A 23,342-nucleotide genomic window follows, 5' to 3' on the forward strand; every position below is an offset into this window, starting at 1 on the left:
AAATCTATTTCATTCTGGTGATGCTATTTTTTTTTCTGGTTTGGTTTGATTTTTGGTGTTTTGTTTTGTTTTGTTTTGGAAGGTGGGGAGGGAAGTTGGGGAGGTGGTTAACTCCAAAATTCCCTTGTGCTCTGAAATGTCCATGAGTAGATTACAACTTGCCTTTAAAGTCCTACTGCATCATTGTTGTGACAGACTAGAGGTTATAGAGAGAAATACATACTCTGTGATTAGGTATGAGATCTATGGATTAGATTATGAATAAAATAGATATTGAAGTATTGGGTCATAATACACACAGAGAGATGCTTCACATGAGGACAGAAGCAGCTTCTAGAATAGAAAGTAACCCTTAATGTGGAAGGATTGAAATAAAATCTCCTTCCCAGTTATCAAAATTTTAGCTGAGGTCAGCAAGGTAGGATCTCTGCTTTTAGGCTGTATTAACATCAGGACCAAAGAAGAAATAAAAATGAACTGAGTTACAGAAAAAAGGAAAGCTGCTTCTCATCATGTTCTTCTTTTCTCACTAAATCTGGGAAACATCTTGCATTGAGAAACATGGAGCAGCAGATGACAGTGATACGGAGAAGTCTGGAAAGATTGACAGAGCAGCAACTATCAACAAAGTGATGTTATGCAGGCCTGAAAAACAGGAAGTCTAGGATAGGGTTTGAAAAGTTATCAGCAACAATGCTGGCTTAAGATACTACTACATCTGCTTTCTTGGGCTGTGGCATGTCAATCCTTCAGTTGAAGTGAGGGTGTTGAACCACACTGTAAACTATACAAGGAAACCAATGCAGCTTTAAAACTTATTCAGAACAAAGAGTGATCTTGTATGATTTAAGTGATTTGGGTATTTTTAGGCAGATCAGGCTGAAGCATCAGAGGTGTCTTTCTGGAACTGAAACTGTAGAAGCAGGCAGTATAGAGTAGATCAGAGTTTTTCTGCTATCGTTTCTTTTCTCCATTTCAGTCTTGAACTTCAGTGTTTACATAATGCAGATAAAATTATTCTGATTTTTTTGTAACTTTTTATATAAATCAGATGTTGGAAAGACCATTTAAAAAAACACAACGACTGAAAGATTAACCATATTGAATTAAAAAAGACTCTTTCCGTAGACTTCAATGAAACTGGGTAAATGAGCAGCAGAAGAACATAAATAACTTAAAACAGGACTGCTGGCGAAGAGTACATATCCTCAGCGCTGAGCCTGAGTGAGTCAAGGCTTGTGTCTAGAAAAACAAATACCACAGCAGTTGATATTAATCCTGGTTATTTGTTAAACCATGCGCACAGGAACAAGCAAGAATCAGTTGTGATCCCTGCACTGTCAGTTGGGGCCAGTAAGAAAGACAGGCTACACCCTACCACAGATGATACAGGGGAGGCAGGGGCATGCCATCGGCATTTCCTCTCTGATGGGGCTTCTGAAAGCAACCAGTGCTGGGCAACCTCTAGCAATTCAACCCCTGCAGAAACCCTTGGCCTGTTGTAGCTGCTGGAAAGCAAAGCTGGCAATACAGAAACACATTTCCAAGTTCCTTCTGGATGCCCAGAGCCTGACAGCGTAAAGCACAGAACTGTGCAATACCAGGCAATCCTCCTGTTTGAACTATTTATTTTCCCATTGCAGGACACACAGGTGGTTTCTGATACCAGAATCCCTAAAAATTCTGGATATTTGGATTTCTGCCTCCCCAGTTCACAAGAAGCAGAACAGAAAAGAGCAGGGCTAGTTTAAACCTAAAACTCTGCTTTGTTTGAAGGAATTGCAACTTCCAAGCACTAATGTAACAAGGTGTTTTCTCAAACTAGGAGCGACATCAGATATTTAAATTGAGTGAACTAGGGGAAAAATCATTCAAGTTAAAGAAAAAAAAATAAGTATCAGTTTTATATTTTTTCCTCATGCAACAGTTTATCTTCACAGGACAGAAAGGAAAAATGATAACCTGTTCACTACAGAGGTACAACCTTCAAGAGAATGAACACTAACTTGTAAACAGAAAAGTTAATTCAGAAAAAAATGTTAAAAAAATACTCCAGGGAAAGCTCCAGTAAGCATTACACCAGGATATTTTATACTGAGACACCTCTCCTGCCTTGAAAAGGGAAGTATGAAAAGCAAATTTTGATTATATTTGATGTTCATAATTTGAAATTAACAAAATACTGATTAGAAATTAATTGGCTAATACAAACTGTTTTCACCTTAATTTCTTTCTTCATTACTTCTGCATAAATCTGATTCATCATGACACGCTCAGCTCTAGCATTGTTACTTCACTCCTTGGCTCTTTTACCTATAAATTTAGGGGTAGAGAAAGTTTACTGTGAAACACCTCATATTGGTATTACACAGGTTATAAAAGGTAAGGGAAAAAAAAATCCAAAATTCATCTTTCAAAGATACTTTACCTAAAGAACAGTTAGTCATAAAATGAACGATACTTGTATTTTCTTCAGACTGTCAGTTTCTCCCTGAGGGACTTCCCACTCTGTAACAAACAAAAAGTACTTCTAACATTTGAAAAAACAGGAAATTATTATAAAAGCAAATCAGTTGCCAGGGAAGCCTGACTACTCCAGTTTCTGAAACTAATTTAGATTTTATTATTTTGATCTGATGGATTCTCTTCAGAAACACAAAAGCGAGATCAGAAACCATGCAATTTTTTACTTGAGAAATTCCTTTAACTCTAACTGAATTAATAGTCATCAACTAAGAAACCAACTGATTACATGGTCAGTCAAAAGCTGTAGTTCCTGGTATGGATCAGGTACAACCATGCTTTTTGGAACAGGGGAAGTTCCAAATGGGGGACGTTCCTGTGGAACAGGAACTGGGGCATGTGACTAAAGCAAACCATAGATAAGGAATGTGGTGGGAAGGGAGAAGGAAAGTACTAAAACAAAACAAATACTTTGCTGATCTACCTCCAGTGAAGTCATATCTAACACCTAAAAAAGGGCCACTATGAGTTTTCAACGTCCTAAGAATGCTAACTAGATCAGCAGAAAACTTCATTTTTTTTAATCGATAATTTTCTGCCAGTTTAATCGAATACCAGTCACTGCGAGCACAAGGGAAAAGGCCAGAGGAGACAATTACCTTCAGCGCTGGGGTATCTCGTAAAATTCTCCACTTTCAGCTGCTGCAGACGAACAGTATGAAAGATCTAAATAACTCATACCAACTCAAAACTATCCGCGCACATATAAAAGCTCATAGCCCCCAGCCCACCTGTCCTGCCCCAGCTGGCAGGGCTGGGGGTCTTCCCACCCCTGGCACCTCCTGCGCCCACCTGGCTGCTGCCTCTGTGACCTTCCACAGGCTACATCCTTGTGCAGGTGGATCCACAGCTCGCCATCAGCTTCCCAGACGGGCCACGGAGGCAGATCATCTACCAGCACACCCTAATTTACACCATAAGCAATGAGATTTGCTCTGTGGTGAACACCAACGCACAAATCCTTTGGCTGGGGATAGCAGGGGCCACAGGGTGGGTGTTGCTTTGAATTACAAAAGCATTTACCCACAGAGTGAGGTTTTACAGTGAAGCTCTGTCTGCCTAAGAAAAGCTCTTCATGTCAGCTGCCAGTGCTACATTGGTTATGGTTTAAAAGTCTCCACGATTCTCTTTCTTGCATGGGATAAGAAAATTTGACTTCCAGAGCGATATCCACAGCCCATTTCGTTTTCCTTTCTTTTTGATGAATGCTGTTTTCTTCACCTATTAAAACTCTTCAGTTTCCCAAAAGAAAGGCAGATAGCACCTATTACACTCTGTCATCAGGTTCTTCCTGAGCACTCCTGACAGCAAAATGAAGATCAGCAGCAGTTTACTCAGTTCTGTTTGGGAGAGAGCATCTCAAATCATTGGACTCATAAGGAGATTAAAGACGCTCAGTGCCTTGCCTTGTAAGTAGATGCCTTTTGTGGAAAGGAAATTCCCTAAGAATGTGTCACTTCCTGCTAATTTCTTTTCCAATTGAGCTTGGTGATAGAAGTATGACCTTACCTTCTGCATAACCAAAGCCAATCATCATTTGATAAAAATGATAACCTCTTGAAGATACAGATTCAGTTTAATGAAGGCATTACCACATAAGGGAAAGCAAACAGTTGAGATACATTCAAACTATTCTACATGTGACTCTCAATCCTTTCACTCTAGAGTGATTCATGAAGAACTTTTACACTACCGTCTTTGTCTAGTCTTCAATCCATGTGTGAGATTTAAAAAGTTGTTTGAAGTTTATTTGTAGGTGGAACTGTCACTATTTCTTTGTGACTTTCAAAGAAATACTGTACAATCAAATAAATACTTTTTTGTATTTATAAAAATTGTAAGATTGTATCAGGGAAAGTATTATCTATTTGTGTTGTTGATAGAATGTTCACACAAATACCACCAGTAAACAAATACATGAGATTTGGCAAGAGTAATCTCTGTGTATTAAAATGCCATAATTGTTGTCAGCATTCCCAAAACCAGAAGAAAACATCCTAGCGAACCTGAAGGGCTCCACCCCTCACCCATACATACCTTCTTTTAACTATATTTCCCCTCCCCAAAAGCAAAGAGGTGAGCTTGCACCAGGTTCTGAACAAATTATTTGGTTTCAAATTAAAAAAGAATGAACTTCAAAGCCTAGAGTGTTTCAAAAACAAACAGGAAAAAAATACACAAAAAAAAACACCACTACCATTCATCAGTTATCCCCAGTTAAATCAAAAAAAATCTATCACCATGGAAATTCTTATATTCTCCAATATCTACCCAGGTATACATACAATTCAGGTAGGAGGAAAAGGTGAATGGAATGGAGAATATTTCTTGTTAGAGAGCAACTACATTCTTTATGTTTAAAATGAGTAAGGAAAATAAATGCAAAGTAACATACTTAAAAATACATCTTCATGTGTGAAAAAAAAACAATCTTTTCCTATCAGTAGTAGCTCCAGTTATTTGGCTGATTGTTTCTGTTTGTTGTTATTTTTTTCGTTTTGACTAGTGGATTTTGTGCTTGAACACTCTGAAAAAGTCCCTTCCTCCCTTAACAGTTCAGAAACTGCAGCTTAATGGGAGCAAATACTCTATTTTCACCTCTACAGTTAGAACATCAATCCACATTCTTGAGTTTCCACATAATAAAGACTTTTATTTATATAAAAACAATGAGATGCAAAAGAACTTTACAACTCCTACAAAAGTGAAGTATAAGCAAAAAAACAATTATAACTTGTACACACAACTTTACAAAAGCATTTTATCAGTTACAGATTGCATAACTGCAGTTATAACAATCTCTTGCACATATATGAAACCTACTGTATATTGTCATATTTTATTTTGCTATCAGTATAAATTGATGTGAATCATTACCTTTGTTCCAATGGTATCTTTTAAAGCGAGACTAAGATACAGATACCAACAGAAAAGACGGATGTATTAAAAATATTATCAACAGATTTCACAATGATTAGAAAGACATTATTTACTGTGTTACCACTGTAACTATATTGCTGTTTATAAACTGAAAAGTTTTTAAACCTTAATTCAAACAATTGATTTGTTGTATTGGATTGTACTGTATTGGCTCCATTTTCAGAATCCAAACTACTGAGCCATCTGCACCACAACTGCTTTCCAAGCTTTGTCTTTGTCAAAATCCTTTAACGTATTATTGGAAACCTAAAAGGAAACAAATTTCCAACAAATGGAAATATGAAACAATACTTTGGTTAAAAACTGAAGTTTAAGCAATTAAACATCTGAGACAATCTGGGAGAATGTAAACATGAATGCTTACAGTATAAGCTATTAAAATATTATACACATTGCAAATTGCATAGTTTTGTATATTGTACAGTATACATTTACAATAGACAAATATAATAATGTAAATTGTATAATACTTCAGACATTTGGGCCAATCAAACTTTGCGAAATTCCTGTTTTAATCATGTAACTCCAGCCCTCACAGTGCAACTGAAGCAAGATTTATCTACATACACGCAAGGAAAATAATGTCTTGCTTAAGGACACAGACTCTTGAAAAGCCAGAGACCTACACCTTTACCTGTAACATTATTCATGTGTTTAAATGCTACAAGGTATGCAAAAAAGTGTTGCTTTTCTGAAAAAATTTGCTCCTTTTAGCATTTGACTTGCACCTAATTGATCAGTGACTCACAAACAAGGCATACTTATGTAAATAATCCCCAGAAGAGAACTGTTCAGCCATAACATCACCTATGTTCAAAAATGTGACTTACAGCAGTGAAAATGCTGCTATGCTCCATCTTTTATACAGAACTTAATTCTCAGATCACAGATCCAAACAATCAGCAACTAACGCTGAAAGCCTTCAGCAGCCTGAGAGGAACTTAATTCCACAGCTTGCACTTTCCATTACCAGCTGTGAAATAGCTCTACTGAAATTCAGTCCCTGCTTCCAGCACTTTCTATCCAGTGCTGTTTCTAGATGCTGTTTTCCAGATGCTCCTTCTAGAGTGGAGACTGAATACAGCACACCAACCTTTCCAATGCTGGACCAGCCATAGAGCAAGCACCCAGTTAACTGGATGATTTACTCTGCCCTGTTCTTTAAGAATATAGTGCTTTGCTCTGTAGAGAAGAGATGAGGAAAGCCTCAGGGCTAAATGTGCTGTATAGGCTGTATAGTGTTGTGCACTGCAGGAGCTGGATGTAATTAATCTATGCAGACTGAAGAAAGCTGGGTTTCCCCAGTCCCTGGAAAAGCACTCTAGCCCTGAAATACTGTATGAAAAGTGGTAATGGTAATACTGGTACCACCATGCTCAAAGAAAGTATTCACTAAATCTGTATCTGAAAGGATAGTTTAAGCATGTTAAGTGCAGGAGGGAAATAAAGGCTATCAATTCCGACCTTCATCATCAACTTCAGTAGTACAGTTAGGACATGGCAAGAGCTGGGATTCCATACACCCTCCTCTGCTCTCTACTTCATACTGACCGGCACATGTAGCCACTCATGCAGCTTGCCAAGTGTTGTTCCTATGCTCCACGTTCCTAACAATTCCCATTTGCAGTTTAGGGAACTTAGAACTAACTTGGCTTAGTACATTCACTCCCCTACAGCAGACCTTACACAGTACAACTGTACTGACTACTGTCATTCCATAGTCCAAAACTTCTGTTTGCATTTTAAAGGTTAAGTCCACTCCTTTCTTAATAGATGGCTATCCCATTATCCGAGCACAGTCATGCAAGGCATCATCTTTTCTAAAGATTTGTGCTGACATATATAAATAACAACTATGGATCGTCATATGCAGTAGGACTACCATTTTATTTTAGTACAGTGATGGACTTTGTCCATAATTGGGAGCCCATAATACAAATAAGAACAGATCAGGGCCTTAATCTTACAACTGTTTTTCTCGTGACATGACTTGTCACAAATATGATTCTGTCATACCACAGTTATCATTTGACCAGCTAAATGTTATCTATTTACATTGGAATTCACCACTATATTCACATCTTTACAGTTTTACACAGCAGCTTTCACTTGTGATCTGAGTTAACTAAACACAAAACATTACCAAAAAATATCATTTTTAATAAAGATTTTTAAATGTTATACTGGTGTAAATACATACCTCTGTTGTTCTGTATTCTTGTTTTTTAACCTGTGACTCTGCCCAGGACAAATCTTGAAGTTTCATTTTTGTCTTGTAATTTACACACTGTATTACAGTTCCAATAGTAAGGCATGCCTGAATTAGCAGCATCAACATCAGAAGCAACAGTAGTACATCATAAGATTGCTAAAAATAGAGACATGGATATCTTCATTCTTTTGTTGCTACTTTACTAGGTAGATGTTAATTTTCCAACTGCATAAAAATACATACTTTAACAGCAGGTGGATAATTTTTAAAGATGTCTACAACTTGCATGATACTGAAGGATAAGTATCCAGAAGCTGTGAACAACAATGGAGAGGTGACACTGCTAATGGCAATCAGAACCTCAACCTAAATAAAATAAGACAATAAATGATAAAGAGGGACAAAAACAAATAACAATTTTGGTTTGTTAGCTGTATCTCCTTAAAGCAAGCATAACAGAAGTGCATAAAATTACACGAGACAAATCTTCACAGCCATTTACATTGTACAGAGATACAGAAGCAAGCTTTGAATAAATTAATTTTCCTAGCCAAAACACTGCTGTTTTGTAATTCATTTTCCATTTAAGATGTGTGACGAGTCTTTTGTCTAATTTTAAAAGTGTCTTTCATATGCAGATAGGGGAAACAATACCATATTTAGAGACCTAGTAAAGAAGCATCGTTTATTCTTCAGTTTGTATGAAACAATGAGAATTAACAGCATATACTGCAGACTTATAGCCTAAAATAACTATGCAAATAGATTTGAGTGCTTTGAGGCAATTTTATTGCAATACAATAGCAGCCTAGCTTTCATTCAAGTATCATCCTACAGGATCAAATTCTGACTTCAGTTGTGGTCATGCATCATTACTGACTTAAGTATGGCTGCATGACTGTAACTTCGAGCAGATGTTTTAAGCAGACTTTACTACACATCTGGGACACTCATGGATTAAATGCACTCTACTGAACATTCTTTATTTTTGTTGCTAGTCATGCAGATCAAGAAGTTGTTTAAAATAGGTTCTAAGTCCAATACAGACTGCACACCTAATTTTCTTCTTTCAGAAATCACAGCACATAATGGAAAGGACCTCAGCTCAAGACCATGAAAGCAGTTCTGGGTGTACAATATGAAGTATTTCTTTTCCATTTAGCAATATCCATTCCCAAGGAACCAGTACAAAACCAAAAATAAACAAACAACAAATCCGTAGAATTCTTTCCTAGAATTGATGGAAGACTCCAAGGGAGCTACTAGATTTCTTTTCAGGAATATCAACTTACACTCTTGCTATAAATTTCTGTTGTATTTGTAAAAGTAACTAAAAACAAGTGGGCAAATGAGTATTACTACACTCTAATGACAAAATCCAAGGATTTTACTCACCAGACATTTACTTGGATATTCAGCAGCCACGTGACTTGCAATGGCACTTGGAAAGCACTAAATATAACACAAGACAATAAAGTATAAAAAATAAATATTTACCTACTGGAAAATTACACAATCTACAACTGTGCAATAGTGATTCCCACTTGTTATAGATCACATCCTGAATTTCCTGAACCACATATTCTTTTTATGACACTATTGGTAATCAATTACTTAAATGGAGGTAAAACTAATATTCATTTAACTTACATTTAATGAGTATCATGCATTAAACCTACACAGACTGAAATATTACCCACAAAGCTTGATGCTTCTGCATGAAAACCTAAGGAACCCCACTGAACTTTGTGAGTTCTGCATTCTGAAGAACTTATTTATGATCTTTTCCCACTTTATACTGAGGAATTTTCCAGACATACGAGCCATATATAAATCTAGTGTTCACGGTCATCTTTCTGAACTTCTTCAGTTTGTTGCAAGCAGGGTAGCACAACATCCTTTATCACAGGATCACAGAATCATAGAATGGCTTGGGCTGGAAGGGACCTTGAAGACCATCTAATTCCTGTGCCATGGGGAGGGACACCTCCCACCAGACCAGGTTGCTCAAAGCCCCATTCAACCTGGCCTTGAATACTTCCAGGGATGGGGCATCCACAGCTTCTCTGGGCAACCTGTGCCAGTGCCTCATCAACCTCACAGTAAAGAATTTCTTCCAAAAAGCTTATCTAATTCTCCCCTCTTTTACTTTTAAACCACTCCCCCTTGTCCTTTCATTGCACTCCCTGACAAAGAGTCCCACCCCAGCCTTCCTGTAGGCCCCCTTTAGGTACTGGAAGGCTGCTATAAGGTCTCCCCAAGAGCCTTCTCTTCACCAGGGTGAACAACCCCAGCTCTCTCAGCCTGTCTTCATAGGATAGGTGCTCCAGCCCTCTGATCACCTCTTGACCCTCCTCTGGACTCATTCTAATATGTCCATGTTCTTCTTGTGCGGGGGTCCCCAGAGCTGAATGCAGTACTTTAGGTGGGGTCTCACAAGAGCAGAGTAGAGGGGGAGAATCCCCTCCCTTGACCTGCTGGCTATGCTTCTTTTGATGCAGCCCAGGATACAGTTGGCTTTCTGGGCTGCAAGCGTACATTGCCGGCTCATGTTGAGCTTCTAATCCATCAACACCCCCAGGACCTTCTCATCAGAGCTGCTCTCAATCCATTCTCCATTCAGCCTGCATTTGTGTTTGGGATCACCCCGGCCCAGGTGCAGGACCTGGCACTTGGCCTTGTTGAACCCCATGAGGTTAACACAGGCCCACTTCTCAAGCCTGTCATGGTCCGTCTGGATGGCATCCCTTCCTTCCAGAGTGCCAACCACACCACACAGCTTGGTATCATTGGCAAAGTTGGTGAAGGTGTGTTCAGTCCCACTGTCTATGTCACTGACAAAGATGTTAAAGGGCACTGGTCCCAATACTGACCCCTGAGGAACACCGCTGATCTCCACCTGGACACTGACCCATTCACCACAACTCTTTGAGTGCAACCATTCAGCCAATTCCTTACCCACTGAGGTCCATCCACCAAAACCATGTCTCTGCAATTTAGAGACAAGGATATCATGGGAGACAGTGTCAAATGCTTTGCACAAACCCAGGTAGACAACATCAGTTGCAGATCCACCAATACTACAACCCCATCATAGAAGGCCACCAGATTTTTGGGGCATGATCTGCCCATAGTGAATCTGTATTGACTGTCACCAATCACCAGACAACATGGCTTCACTAAGGGCAGATCATGCCCTTAGTGCTTTATGAATGCACTGCTCCTAGGTGCAGGCTATTACTTGTTACAAGGATTACCAATCAGTTTCAGGCTTTTAAGACCATTAATGCTGATGGGATAAATGTAACAATCTAGATTCTACCACACTGAAATTATACTCAACTTTATATTTTGCAGCCTGAAATAATTCTAAAAACTGGGACCTGTTTGACAGAAAACTTCCAATACTCTTGTTTTATTACTCACTTCCATCTTGTAAATCAAAATAGAACAACCACATTTCATAATATATTAAGTATAATGAGAACATTCTAGTAGAGAGAAAAAAAGAAAAATCAAAGGCATTGTTTAAAAGAGTACATCAATTTTGCTCTACTTACAGCAACTAAGATCCAAAAGAATGTTACCGAAAGATATGGACCTGAGACTAGAACATCCATATTCAAAGCAATTATGCCACCAAATACTGATGAAATTCCAATAATCACCTCAATTACCTAAAACAAAGTAGAGCACACAAATTATTAACAGTGTATTTGAACACTAAATTTCCCTTCTGCATATAAAAAAGAACACACTGGAAGAAAAAAAGAATGCTTTTGTGCTATTAGATATGCAAAAAGTCAATGTTTTGCAGATATAAAATATGGCAAAACTCCCACTGGCTTAAATGAAAACAAGATTAGCTTCATTATACGTATTTATACCCTATTTTATTAGCTCCACTAAACAGTTCAGTTCACAATACTTATCTTTAAGTCATTAAGTAGTCTTTTTCCTATTGTACAGGGCAGTTACTATTTATCTTGCAATATTGTAAAAGGAAGCATTTTAGGATGTATCTGGTATTTCTGACTCTAAATCTGTTCTTTCAGTTCTTACCTACATTGAACTGTTTCTGACTTTAAAGGAGTTTAGCACTTACAACAATGAAATAACAAATTGATTTAATGAAAGAAAACGAGTACTTACTGAGTATGACTTCAGAATTCGAGTAGGAAAGCTGACATTGCTTGTAACAATGGTACTGTCATATGCAGTATTCTAGAGGGGAATAAAAATCATGACTGAGGAAACATGCAAAGCAATACATTTATTCTAATATCCTGTGGAATCTGTTATAAATCCTAGAGATGGTAGACAACGTCTGGTTGGTCCACCAGAACCACCAGTGACACACTGCAGTGTTTGCCAGTGTTAGACCATCAGTGTCAGACCACTGAAAACAAGTGAGGTAGTTCCACATTAGCTGTGAAATATGCTCATCTTCTCTCCCTTTCCACCTTCAAAATACATACTTTGTTCCTGATCCTTCCAAAGTTCTTTCAGATTTTCAGAAATCTTTCAGAATCTTTCAGATTTTGCGGACATGGATAAACAGTAACTGAAGGTGGACAGTTTACAACATGACTTTGTCTAGCAAGCAATGCTTCCACTGGAACACAAAATGGCATAGCACACATATTTGCTTCATTATTAGGTAAAGGAAATAATGTAGAAAAGAGGGTGTGATTTGGAGGAGCGATTATGAACAAAGACAATTTTATCTATAGCCCCAAACTGTGGGTTGGAACTAGATGATCCTTGAGGTCCCTTCCAACCCAGGCCATTCAACGATTCTATGAAATCCTGAAGACAATATTAATTGTCCAGACACCACCAAATCAGCGTACATGACAGATACCATCTCCACTTCATGCATCAAAAAGGCATTGCTTGCATACATAAAAGTCACAGTATTCTAATGTTTCATACTTCATGAAGTTTTGTTTTACAAAATATGAATAAAACATTTGCCATGCCTGTTCATAAAATATTCACACAGCCCCACGCTGCATAATTGCAGTAGTTCATTTTGCAGAGGGTCCACTGAACTCTTAAAGACAGAAGAGGCTATCACTGTTTAGTACAGTACGTTTAATTACTGTTTAAATCTAGTTTTATAATGTTCAAACCTAATTTTACCATGAAATATATGATACACCAGAGTCACCAGTAACTTGTTAACATACATAATATAGGAAAAATCTAATATTTTTTAGGTTACTTGGAAAAAACAGCAAAATACAATGAATTCCAATTTTTAAGGGTACCTACTTTCTTTCGCATACAGCAGTCTTCAGTAGATCTAGCTGAAATGATCACGGTAGTTGCCATGAAGATTTCCAGCAGAATAAGCAGAATCAAGTTGAAATTTATCTGTCAGTAGAATCCCAGACAAAAGAGTTATATCTTCCATATTAAAAGTAAACAAGGGGGTGGGATCCAGCTGTCTGTTTTCTCTGACATTTAGATGTATCTGTTAATTATGTACTTTTTAAAATGTTTTTTTTTTTCATTTTTGATGAATTTCTAGGACAGCACTTAGTTGCCTACATAATACTTAGAATGCCTAACCCGAGAAAGATGTTTATTTCACTTATTGAAATAATCTGCCTGAAGAAGAGTGCATTATTGTCTTCCAAAAGACAGTGTTAATACATGGGGGATGTTACTAGGTACTCTTGCATTTTGCAGGACCTCCCATGTGAAACCAGAACACTGCTGCAAATCATGAAAGATTCATAGGAACAGAAAGAAGACAAACAAGAGGGAGTTTGACTAGCCCAAGGGCTAAGGAAATCCACTGGGAGAGAAGAAGGGCCACAGGCTTCCAATCCCTACACAGCAAATCACGCAGTGCTGAATGAAAACGCATTCCAAAGAACTGGACCAAGAGTCCTAGCTCTGTGTTCTGCCTCATGCTAGTAAAGCACTGATGAACACTCGTCATGATTTTACAACTCCTGCAGGTCTAACAGATTACATTATTGTACAAAAACGAGGATGCTGCCATTCCTCCTGCCATTGTTCATCTTCAGGACATGAATATGTGAATGGAATACTTAACGTCCTCTTTGGATCCTTATCTACCTCTTTTCGTGAGACAATACCTGCTCTACATGGGTTTGATTGATCATTTTTTAGAGGCATGCAAGTTAGGCAGTGTAGATCTCCCTGTGGAAGTCTTCAGAAGCACCATGTTCTTCCAGCGGCAGCCCAAGAAAATATGTGATGGTTAGGTCTGGCCATTGGGCAAAGTACCAAAAGTTTAAGGAGAACTAACCCCATTCAGAACTAATATAATTGTAGCAAACTGTTGTTCAATGAACTATATTGCTTCCTCATGTCAGACCTGCTCTGGGATGATCAAATCTAAATTCTCCTTTGACATGCATCTTGCAGCGTAGGTTTTGGGCTTGTTTGTTTGTTTGCTTGCATTTCTGTTGTTGTTTTGAAAACGATCATACGTGGCAGATTTGAGAGGCTTTTTTGTACTGAAATCCATCCTTCTCAAAAAAACACAACCGTGTTCCTTGCAGGACACAACAGACTGTACAGTTGTGCTAGAGCCACAAACTGCAATAAATATCATAGTGGTAAGCTTCTAGGAAAAGTGCTAGATGAAGAATAAAGACATTATTTGGCAAAAGGAGAGGTGTCAAACATGTGGCCTGCAGAACAATTTAATCCAGCCTGTAAATTCCCATGATTTAGATGTGTTTTGACACATAGCACTGGTACTGACGTGGGCTGGCAAGGCCACGTTATACAGTGCAGTGCCAAGTAGATACACAAGTTTGGGTCCAGAAGCACCATAACTACATGGACACACTAGCTCATTTAGTGTTAGCTATAAGAAAATAACAGAAATCAAAGAAAAACAGTAAATAAAATATAAATTTTTAAATTTAAATTTTATCTTTCCAGTATTTTTTCTGATGTGTCTAGAATATCAGAGTATTCCATTTGCAAAATTAATTCAATGTCCTTAGACCAAAGTAAAAATATCAACAGTTTTGAAGTTTGGGTGTTATTCTATTTGTATTTTTTAAACAGAAATACAGCTAAAGCTAGAAGTAAATACCTTTTCAAACCATCTATAACAATGGGAAAATCAATGTTAGATTTCAAAGTACTATAGAAAACTCTCTATAACTACCATTCCAGATAGAGAGAACCGTGTAAGCTACATCCTTAACCCCCTTCTATGACTAAGGAACATGCAAGTGCAACTGGGTAGAAAATAGTGGATCATCACAACCTTAATTCAAGTTGCTCTGAACCTGCACCAGGTAGTAAAAATGTGGTTTATATGTAAAGCATAGAACTCAGTTCAAAATGTAAGTGATTTCATTTCACTATAGTTTTTTTAAACATACATTTAATATGATTTAAAATATCTTACAGATGTTCCAAGCCATCTCCACAGGTCTGACAAATAATGACAGAGAACCTAGAAGAGACTGATGCCCTCCTGCATCAGTAGCCGGAGCAAGGCAGGATAAGCCACTCCACAGCTAACTGGGACGCACACTTGTGGTTAGGTAACCGAACCAAGCAGCTACACTCCAGCATCTCCATGCACCCACATCTTCTAAGCTTCCACCTCTGTCAGTGGCAATGGCATCTACACAGACAGCAGAGGGCGCCCAGAAAGCTACTCAGCCAACCATTTGGGGCTCAGTATTACTGGCTGCTGGTGCCATCTGGAATACTGAATCATATTGAACATGCTTGCGTGAATGGTGTGGTGCACAGTGAGTCCCCTGGGCCCACCTTTCCTGGGCAGACACAGCCCCCGCTGACAGGGCCGTTATCCCGTCTACACACCTGTCTACGTGCAGAACCCAGAGGAACACATCCCATCAATCACAGGGACAAATCTCCTATATCTAAAGCCAAGACCACTTGAATTCCAGTGATCTGACTGTCCGGTGTTAAATCTCCACAGCTCTTACTGACCTCAATACCTGGTCCCTGAAAATGAGGCCAGCTGCACAGAAATGTGAACCTGGAATTAGTTACTAATTTTAAAAGCAGGTTTGTAAGTATTGACCTAATATTCCATGCTTTTTACAGGGAAGCAAACACAATTAATTTAAAAGTTCAACATCTGTGAAATCTGGAGCTAACCAGATGTTATTAAAATAGCATAGCTAGCTCTAAAGCAAACTCTGTATTATTCTTCTGTTAAGAAGTCTTTTGTTAGTAACACCAGTTTAGATCTCCTATATTATTATAGGGAGCTGTTATTATTGCTGAGCTACTACTATCACAACAGCTGATACAATGCTGGGAGAAGAAATGAACAATAGCAAATGATAGCAGTCATTGACCTTCATACGAAATGTATGACGTAGTTTTATCAAGCACTGCTGTTCTGTGATAGAGCATTTATCAAGAGTAAGTATTTATCAAGAGTATATTTATCAAAAGTAAGAGTAACACCTACTGCTATATTACTCATTCTTACACATCATGTTCTTATATAGCGTAGAGGTTTCAGAACATTTTACCATAGCCAAAAAAAAAAAAAAAAAAAAAAAAACCACTATAGTTTTACTTTTTGGTTTAGCCTACCAAAGACAAGTGTCAAAAGGCTGTGATTCCAAAACAGAACTTTTCCCAGCATGAAATACATGTGCTTCAAATAACATTCACAGCTGCCTTCTCTTTGTTCATCATGTATGGGAAAAATGTTCATCAAAAGTTTCTTTCCTGGTGACCTCAGAAGCAAAACTATACACTGTAGAAGATCCAAGAAAGGATTACACTTAATCTGAAATGTCCTAGAAGTTGCACTTTTTTTGACACACTCTCACGTCAGTAGAATTCAACCCTGAAAATTGATTTATCTACAGCAGAGGTACTAAATCACTTTTTTCTCTTCTGATCCTACTCTATTAAAAAAAATAGAAATTACCACAGTTAACAGAAAAGTAAACAGTCAGTTGATTAAACTGGATCACCTTTGAAAATCTAATCCATGCTTTTGAACTTAAAATACAAGACAGGAAAATTATTTCTGTATTAATCTCCAGTAAATTAGCTGTACTGTGCATCTTTTATCCATAGAAGGTTTTATATCTGATGTCAATTTTCAGGTCTTTTCTTACTCCAAAAGGTAAAGTTACTGCTTAGACGATCTCTCTAGATTGAGAACAGTGTAGTCACGTTATCTCCACTTTTTTTTTTTTTAATAAGGATAAATGTAGCATTAATTAGTAATTGTTTAGGTAACTTACATTTATAGCTGATGGATTTAGGACAAGTTTGCATCCAAACCAAATTAAACATGTTGTTGTAACCGCAAATGTAGAGACAAACAGAATCTGAAAATTGGGTATCTGTAAAACAGTTTCAGAAAGGATTTCTCTCTCATTTTAACAACAGGAGAAAAAAATATATATAACTGCCAATAAAAAATTCTCATACTTACCACATTAATTTTATTCCTTGCTATAGCAAAGCTCACAACTGCTGAAGGAATACACTGGGAAAATTAAAAGAGAAGACTAGTGGGATATTCTGCACAAAGAATTTTATATACTTTTCTATACATGGTTTTTATTGGGTCTGGTTTAATATTACGGTTAATAATTGGACAAACAGAAGGTCTGAAGCTCTGAGGAAAGACTGTCCCTCTTGTCTGAGCTCATTAATTACATTTGGTATCTGAGGATTACCAGAGGTTTAAAAGAGCCTTCCATACCCCTCAGTTTTGACTAGCTACCCGGCACAATGTGATGAGTAAAGGAAAGAAAGAAAGTCTTTTACGAGGCATTTCACGCCTTTGTTAGTTCAAATTAACTCTAGAAGGCATGAGATCCTTAAACAGCAAAAGAAAAACACAGCTACTCCTAGACTTGGCCTCCACATTCTTTTAAAAAGAGAGTGTCATGGTTGTTGAAACTAGAATTTGGCCAATCTCAACCACACAGTTCCAAAGAACTTTGTAAAAACTGATCTGCTGAGTCATATTGCATTTTAAGAACAGTGCCTAGGACCTCCACGTTACTCTCACTAGGAAACTTTCACTGCATAATGGCAGAGCTACATGGAAAAATCCCACATAAAGGAAAAGTTTTACAAAGTAATTTCTCTAACCTCTAGCTGCTCTGCTCTGCTCATATCACGATTGATATGTTACTATTACAGATCCAACTCTATTTTCCACAAATATGTAATGTTAGCAACATATTTATAAGCAAAATAAAAATATACTAAACTAAAATTATTGAAAAGATTTCCATGTTAAATGATTGTGTAACAAACGCTGCATTTCTTCACTAATTATCTTTTCGCACATCTGAGCAGTGATGGTTAACAATGGAACCACTACGAATAGATTAACATGAACATTTAAAATTTTTGGCAGCACTTCCTTAACGCCTAACCAACCTCTATTTAACCTCATGAAAAGATACATTTCAGTCCTGGATGCCCCTGAGTCTCTAGAACATCACTTGATGATGTTTAGGTGACTGAGTTCTACTCCTGGTCAAGATAGCCAATAAGGTCTAGAGAGCAATGCTGCTCTTCCTATACGAGCCAGTGGTCATTTATAGAGCTATACAGCTCTCTAGGCTCTTCCAACTGCATTGCCTCCATTATCTCTGGAAATTCTCAATAAATACAAGGTTTAAAGAGACAAAATTTGGGGCAGAGAAAGGTAACTACAGTAACTCAGTAACCACATTAGTGTTGCAGAGCATAACAGATGAGTGAAGTCATTAACTTCAAAAACTGCTTCTGCTTTATTCTAACACCTCTAGCAGAAACCTAAGTGACAACTCATTCACGGAGCAACTGCTGGGACTTGTTTAAAATAAAGCATTAGCCGTACATCTAACTTAAAACAAATCCACAGGTCAAGTTGCCAAAAAAGCAATGGTGGAACAGAATCCTGCCATGAACAAAGCAAGTACATCAGACTAATCTTATGCACAAAGATCTAAAGTGTAGGTTAAGCATATATATAAATACATAAGTAAGACAAATATGATTTGGATATTATCACAAAATATGCCAAAAAACATAATACTTTGAAATACAATCTGAAATACTTCTGACAGTATTCAGGCAAGAAATTCCCTAAATATAAAGCAGTGCAAATTTTCTTAAAATCAGGCACAGAAAAAACATTCATGCAGATAATTACTGGCTGCCCATGGTAAGCTGGTTAACAAAAATGGTAGCACAAATCACTGTCTGTGAAAATGGCTACTCCCTTACCCATGGGAAGAAAACTCACTTAATGAACTGTTAAATAAGATTGTATATTCCATAAAGAAAGTTAGTAGTAAAAAGACAGATGAAATAAAAAGAAATGAAATCCACACAAAGTATTTACTGATTTTGCTGTCAAACAGCCACAGCAAATAATTAAGAATGCTTACTGAACCTGCTGCACAACGTAAATAATCCATTTCAGATGGAAAAATATTTCCCAGATACAGTGAAAATCCAGAAGTAATAAGGAGGCAAGTCTGCAAAGCAACAAATAATATAAATTAATACAAATAAAACTATTTGTAAAAAAGAAGTCAGGAATTCCTTTCAAATTGAGCTACTGATGTACATGTAATAACGCAGTCTTTGTGTTAATAATTTTGAAGCAAAATATCAAAGCATGTTGAGTTCTGAAAAATATATTTTGCTGTTTACCAAGACCTAATACTGAACAATACAAGCATGTTTGAATCAAGTACTGTGTCCTGAGCTGGCAAATACGCTCAAGAGGTAATTGCAGAGGTTTCGACAGCAAAAAAATGTTTCAGAAAACTCAACTAAGCCTCTACTTTACATTCCCTGTTTGGCTCCACCAATATTCATGATTTATGTGGGCAGCCAGGCAATTACCAATGAGAACATAGCAACAGGAATAATATTAGGATATATTGATGAAGGTCCTTCCACCTATATTAGTCTCCCTCCAAACTCCCTTACCACCCTCATCTAGTGGCATAACCATAAATGCTCAACTCCTGCTGTTCCCTTGCCAACCATTCTATTTATTCCATAATTATATCTGAGTTAAACTTCCAGCATTAAATCATTTATTCTTTTTGCTTGTTTGTTGTTGTTGTTTGTTTGTTTTCCTTTGAGTATACATTTCTTCAAAGGGGTTGGGAAAGATGAGACAGAATGGCTCTTCTTTCTTGTTTGGATATTTTGTTCATGTCACAAAGTTCTCGGGGGGTCTTTAAAAAGTCCTCATCAAAAGACAGATCAGAGAAAATAAGGATAGCATATGTGTGTATGAGCACACACATTCACACAGAATTATGGCACACTGGAAGAACAGTATTTATAGAACACAACTTGAAATTGTGCTTGAAGCATACTGAATTGTTCTGCACAAGAGCAGCCTATACCCTCAGCCACTTTGATGTCAATCTATATATACATTGCAACTGCTGCCCTGAACATGGTTCTTTTTGCCATGGAAGGAAATGCTTCTGTTGCTTAGCATACATATACTGAGAAATTTTAATGCAAAGAAAACCAGCTCTTAATTTGCTCTTTCTTTTTGTGTAACAGTACATCTGAAAGGAAACCCAAGTTTCACAGATTGTCAGGATGGAAAAATGTTCAGCTGTTTCCTCGAAAATAAGGCACTACTTTTACTCACTGTGCAAAAATAAGTAATTACTGTATTAACAGTGAAACATAATAGATCTTACAAAAATTATTCTTCAAAACACACCAGATGACAGAAAAAGAAAAAAAATGACTTAATTGTAATTGCTATAATGAACTTTAATTATCTTGGCTCAGAACATGGAGTAACACGATGCATGGGCAAGATCAGTGTCCGGTGACTCTAAAGCAGTGACACGAAAATTCAAACCACTATGGTGTTCATGTAAGAAACAGAAGTACGTCACTCACTACATGAAAATTACATCAAATAACCCCATGACCATTGAAAACAGCAGAACTTGGCAATTAAATATCATATACATTTTTAATGCCAAAATGCTATCATGCCAAGTAAAGTACTTTATCTTAAAATAACACATATGATCAGGATACTTGACAAAAAGGCATTGCTAATACATACAAATGGATTGATTAAAACCACCACAAAATTGGTTAAAACCACCACAATCACTGTTTAATATTAAAGACAGCCTTTGTATAGCATATTTAGTTAGTGCAAAATGATACAAAGAGTAACATTAGTCACACTAAGAGTTACACTATAAATTTGCAAAATATGTTGCTTTCTGTACAACTGTTTATATTCAATACCATCAGTGATGAAATTGTGACTCCTCTAATGATCCAAACGAGGATAGATTCCAGGGTACTAAGACCTCCCTTACACTTTTAAATTTTCTATATTCAAAGTACTTACGCCCATCAGTAAAGAAAAGATCCATGTTCTGTAAATAAAGCAAGGATGCAGCCGCTTTGATAGCTGAAGGTCACTGGATTTGATATCTGGTACATAATTTCCATTCTCTTGCTTTCCCCGCTCCAAAGTCGGCATTCTGTCATAGCTAAATTCTTCTCTGTAACCTTCTTCCCTGGTCATAACACTTCGCAAAAGCAATTAAATAATAATGGCAATGCTAATGATGAAGAAAGACCAAAAATATAACTTAGTTTCTTCACATATTCAGATCAGTGCTCAGCTATTATTTTTGTCTATTTAAGATAAAATTAAAAAGTAGTATTAGTACTAAGCTGCATTGAAATATGCAGGTTTAAAAGAACTTACTTGCACACAGTAACTAAATTACGTCCTGTAGCCACGGTTCATAATAATACAATATAAATACCAACAAAATGAAAGTTTGTGCACCTATGACAGCTCAACAGACTTTTATTGTAATATCTAAAAAATATCTTTGGAAGTAACTCTATAATCAAAGTATTCCCCACCCCCTTAAAAAAAAATGTAGGACAGAAAAAGATTTTTAAACATGCTTGGATGTTAACATTTGATTGTAAAACTAATTGGGCATCTAAAATGATAGACGTCACTATGACTCCGATGAACTCATATAATCACGGTAACTCAGCTACAGCAAACTTTTTCTGTCTTATCAGGTATCAACCATTTTGCTTGTTCACTTTGCCCTTTTCTGTTCATCCCACTGCTTGCCAAACTGTTCAAATACCTTGAGTACCTTGCGTTAAAGTTCCTGCACATTTTTCAACTGTTAAAAACCTTCGCGCTTACCTTTGACTGAAAAGTTAACTGTCAGTTTAAAAGAGCCTTGTGAACACAGCTGCCTGTACACTTTGTGATCTTCTCACCGCTCAGTGAGTCATGCCGTCTTTGAAAAGTTCTCCCTTACACTTTGGCTTTCAACAACATCTATTCAGATAGGGAACAAAAGCGCAGCAAAAACTTCGGTTAGGCCAGGGAACAGGAAAATGCCTCCTGAATTTTAATTAACAGAATACACTAGAAAATGACCGTACTATGCATATACAGATCTGCTTCCAAATCAGACAAACAAATGGAAAAAGTTTCAAATATCTATTTAATCAAGTACTACCCCTTACTTGGCATCTTAAATAAAACCTTCCTCATAGTTTACCAGTTTTATTTATTATCATAGCCAGTGATAACGATATTCAACAATCTGGTTCTTGTTTCAAAAGAGCAAAAGCTACTCAGAACACAGTATCCTTTCAGAACACCCTACAGTTAGAAATTCAAGTATCCCAACAAGTTGGGAAGTTAAAAGTTTGAAACTTACCGAGAATCTTATCTTCACTGTAGAACTCTTCTTTAGCTTTTTCTACTAACCTTAGTTTTCTAGAGTGTTCAGATAAAGCCTGCACACTGGAATCGTGCTGATGTTCACACTTACAGAGCACCGTGATGGCTACACAACGTACTTAAAATCTAGCAGGCAGCAGTGACATGCATCAGCCAGCGTACATTGGATCCAGTCCTCTTGCTTATTAGGCAATAAAAAAAGAGAAAGAATGCTTTTATCTTGAAAATGCTGGCACCTTGACAACTACTGCAATGACAGGGTCCTTTGTGTACACTTTAAACACTGTTGTGCCCAAGCCACAATTAGATTTTCAGGACTCTGAAGAGCATCACCTTTTAAAGTATGCTAAAAAAAACCTTTAGAACAGCACTACTTTTCAATTTGTACTGACTGTAGATTTTGTTCTTCTCAAAATGCCAGCCAATACTGAAAAAATATCAAATGTTACAGTTGGAATAGGCTGAAACTTGGAAATTAATCATGCACTATACAAAGCTGTAAACTGTGCTAGAAAAGGGCAAAAAAAAGAAACCGTAGCCTAGCAAAACTGTCTTAAGCAATTAAGTCCTGTTCCTCTGCTCACAGAAGACACTATGCAAATACTTCCATTCTCTGTACGCTCTCAAAGACTACGTTTTAATGGAAAATGGATAGTGCTTACTTCACATCTTTTTCAATGACTGTTAGGTACTAATAATATGGGTTTGCCCTAAGATTAATTACCACAGATATAAAACAGGATCATATTTTATTCCTTTTGACCATTCGTGTCAGTTCAGGGAGGTGTTTGTTGATTTTTTATTTAAATACGCAAATCTGGTGAGATATTCAGATATTTATTTCATCTAATCTCTTTCAGTAAAAATGAATTTGTAATATCCCATGTCACTGAACGGAGCAGGGATCAACAACACCAGGAA

At 37.1% G+C, this 23,342-nt stretch overlaps 1 protein-coding gene across 6 annotated transcripts; it reads right to left on the reverse strand.

Annotated features, from left to right (window-relative positions):
* Positions 1–5,143: 5,143 nt before the first annotated feature.
* Positions 5,144–22,599, reverse strand: MLC1 (modulator of VRAC current 1). 6 transcript variants are annotated; one of them, XM_040549421.1, is made up of 13 exons: positions 22,399–22,599; positions 21,873–22,010; positions 21,042–21,225; positions 19,078–19,167; positions 17,118–17,171; positions 16,924–17,025; positions 12,953–13,054; positions 11,828–11,899; positions 11,236–11,352; positions 9,071–9,127; positions 7,919–8,041; positions 7,664–7,831; positions 5,145–5,709 (listed from the first exon to the last, which is right to left on the reverse strand). In XM_040549421.1, the coding sequence occupies exons 3-13, from the start codon at positions 21,219–21,221 to the stop codon at positions 5,635–5,637; spliced, it is 1,140 nt and encodes a 379-aa protein (XP_040405355.1). In that variant the 5' UTR covers positions 21,222–21,225; positions 21,873–22,010; positions 22,399–22,599; the 3' UTR covers positions 5,145–5,634. The 6 variants fall into 6 exon arrangements, with proteins under 6 accessions (XP_040405360.1, XP_040405355.1, XP_040405365.1 ...); XM_040549413.1 differs by having other exon boundaries at positions 5,146–5,709; positions 21,042–21,258; positions 22,449–22,599; XM_040549403.1 differs by having other exon boundaries at positions 5,146–5,709; positions 21,042–21,258; positions 22,411–22,599.
* Between the last annotated feature and the right edge of the window lie 743 nt (positions 22,600–23,342).

This window comes from Cygnus olor, chromosome 1, assembly GCF_009769625.2.
Source record: "Cygnus olor isolate bCygOlo1 chromosome 1, bCygOlo1.pri.v2, whole genome shotgun sequence".
Lineage (NCBI taxonomy): Eukaryota > Metazoa > Chordata > Aves > Anseriformes > Anatidae > Cygnus > Cygnus olor.

Coding starts and splice junctions, on each gene's coding strand:
- MLC1 (XM_040549421.1), bottom strand. CDS start 21,221: ATGACCAGGGAAGAAGGTTACAGAGAAGAATTTAGCTATGACAGAATG. Junction 19,168..21,041: donor TCTTTTCTTTACTGATGGGC/GTAAGTACTTTG, acceptor GTTGCTTTGCAG/ACTTGCCTCCTTATTACTTC. Junction 5,710..7,663: donor AAGAATACAGAACAACAGAG/GTATGTATTTAC, acceptor GTTTCCTTTTAG/GTTTCCAATAATACGTTAAA.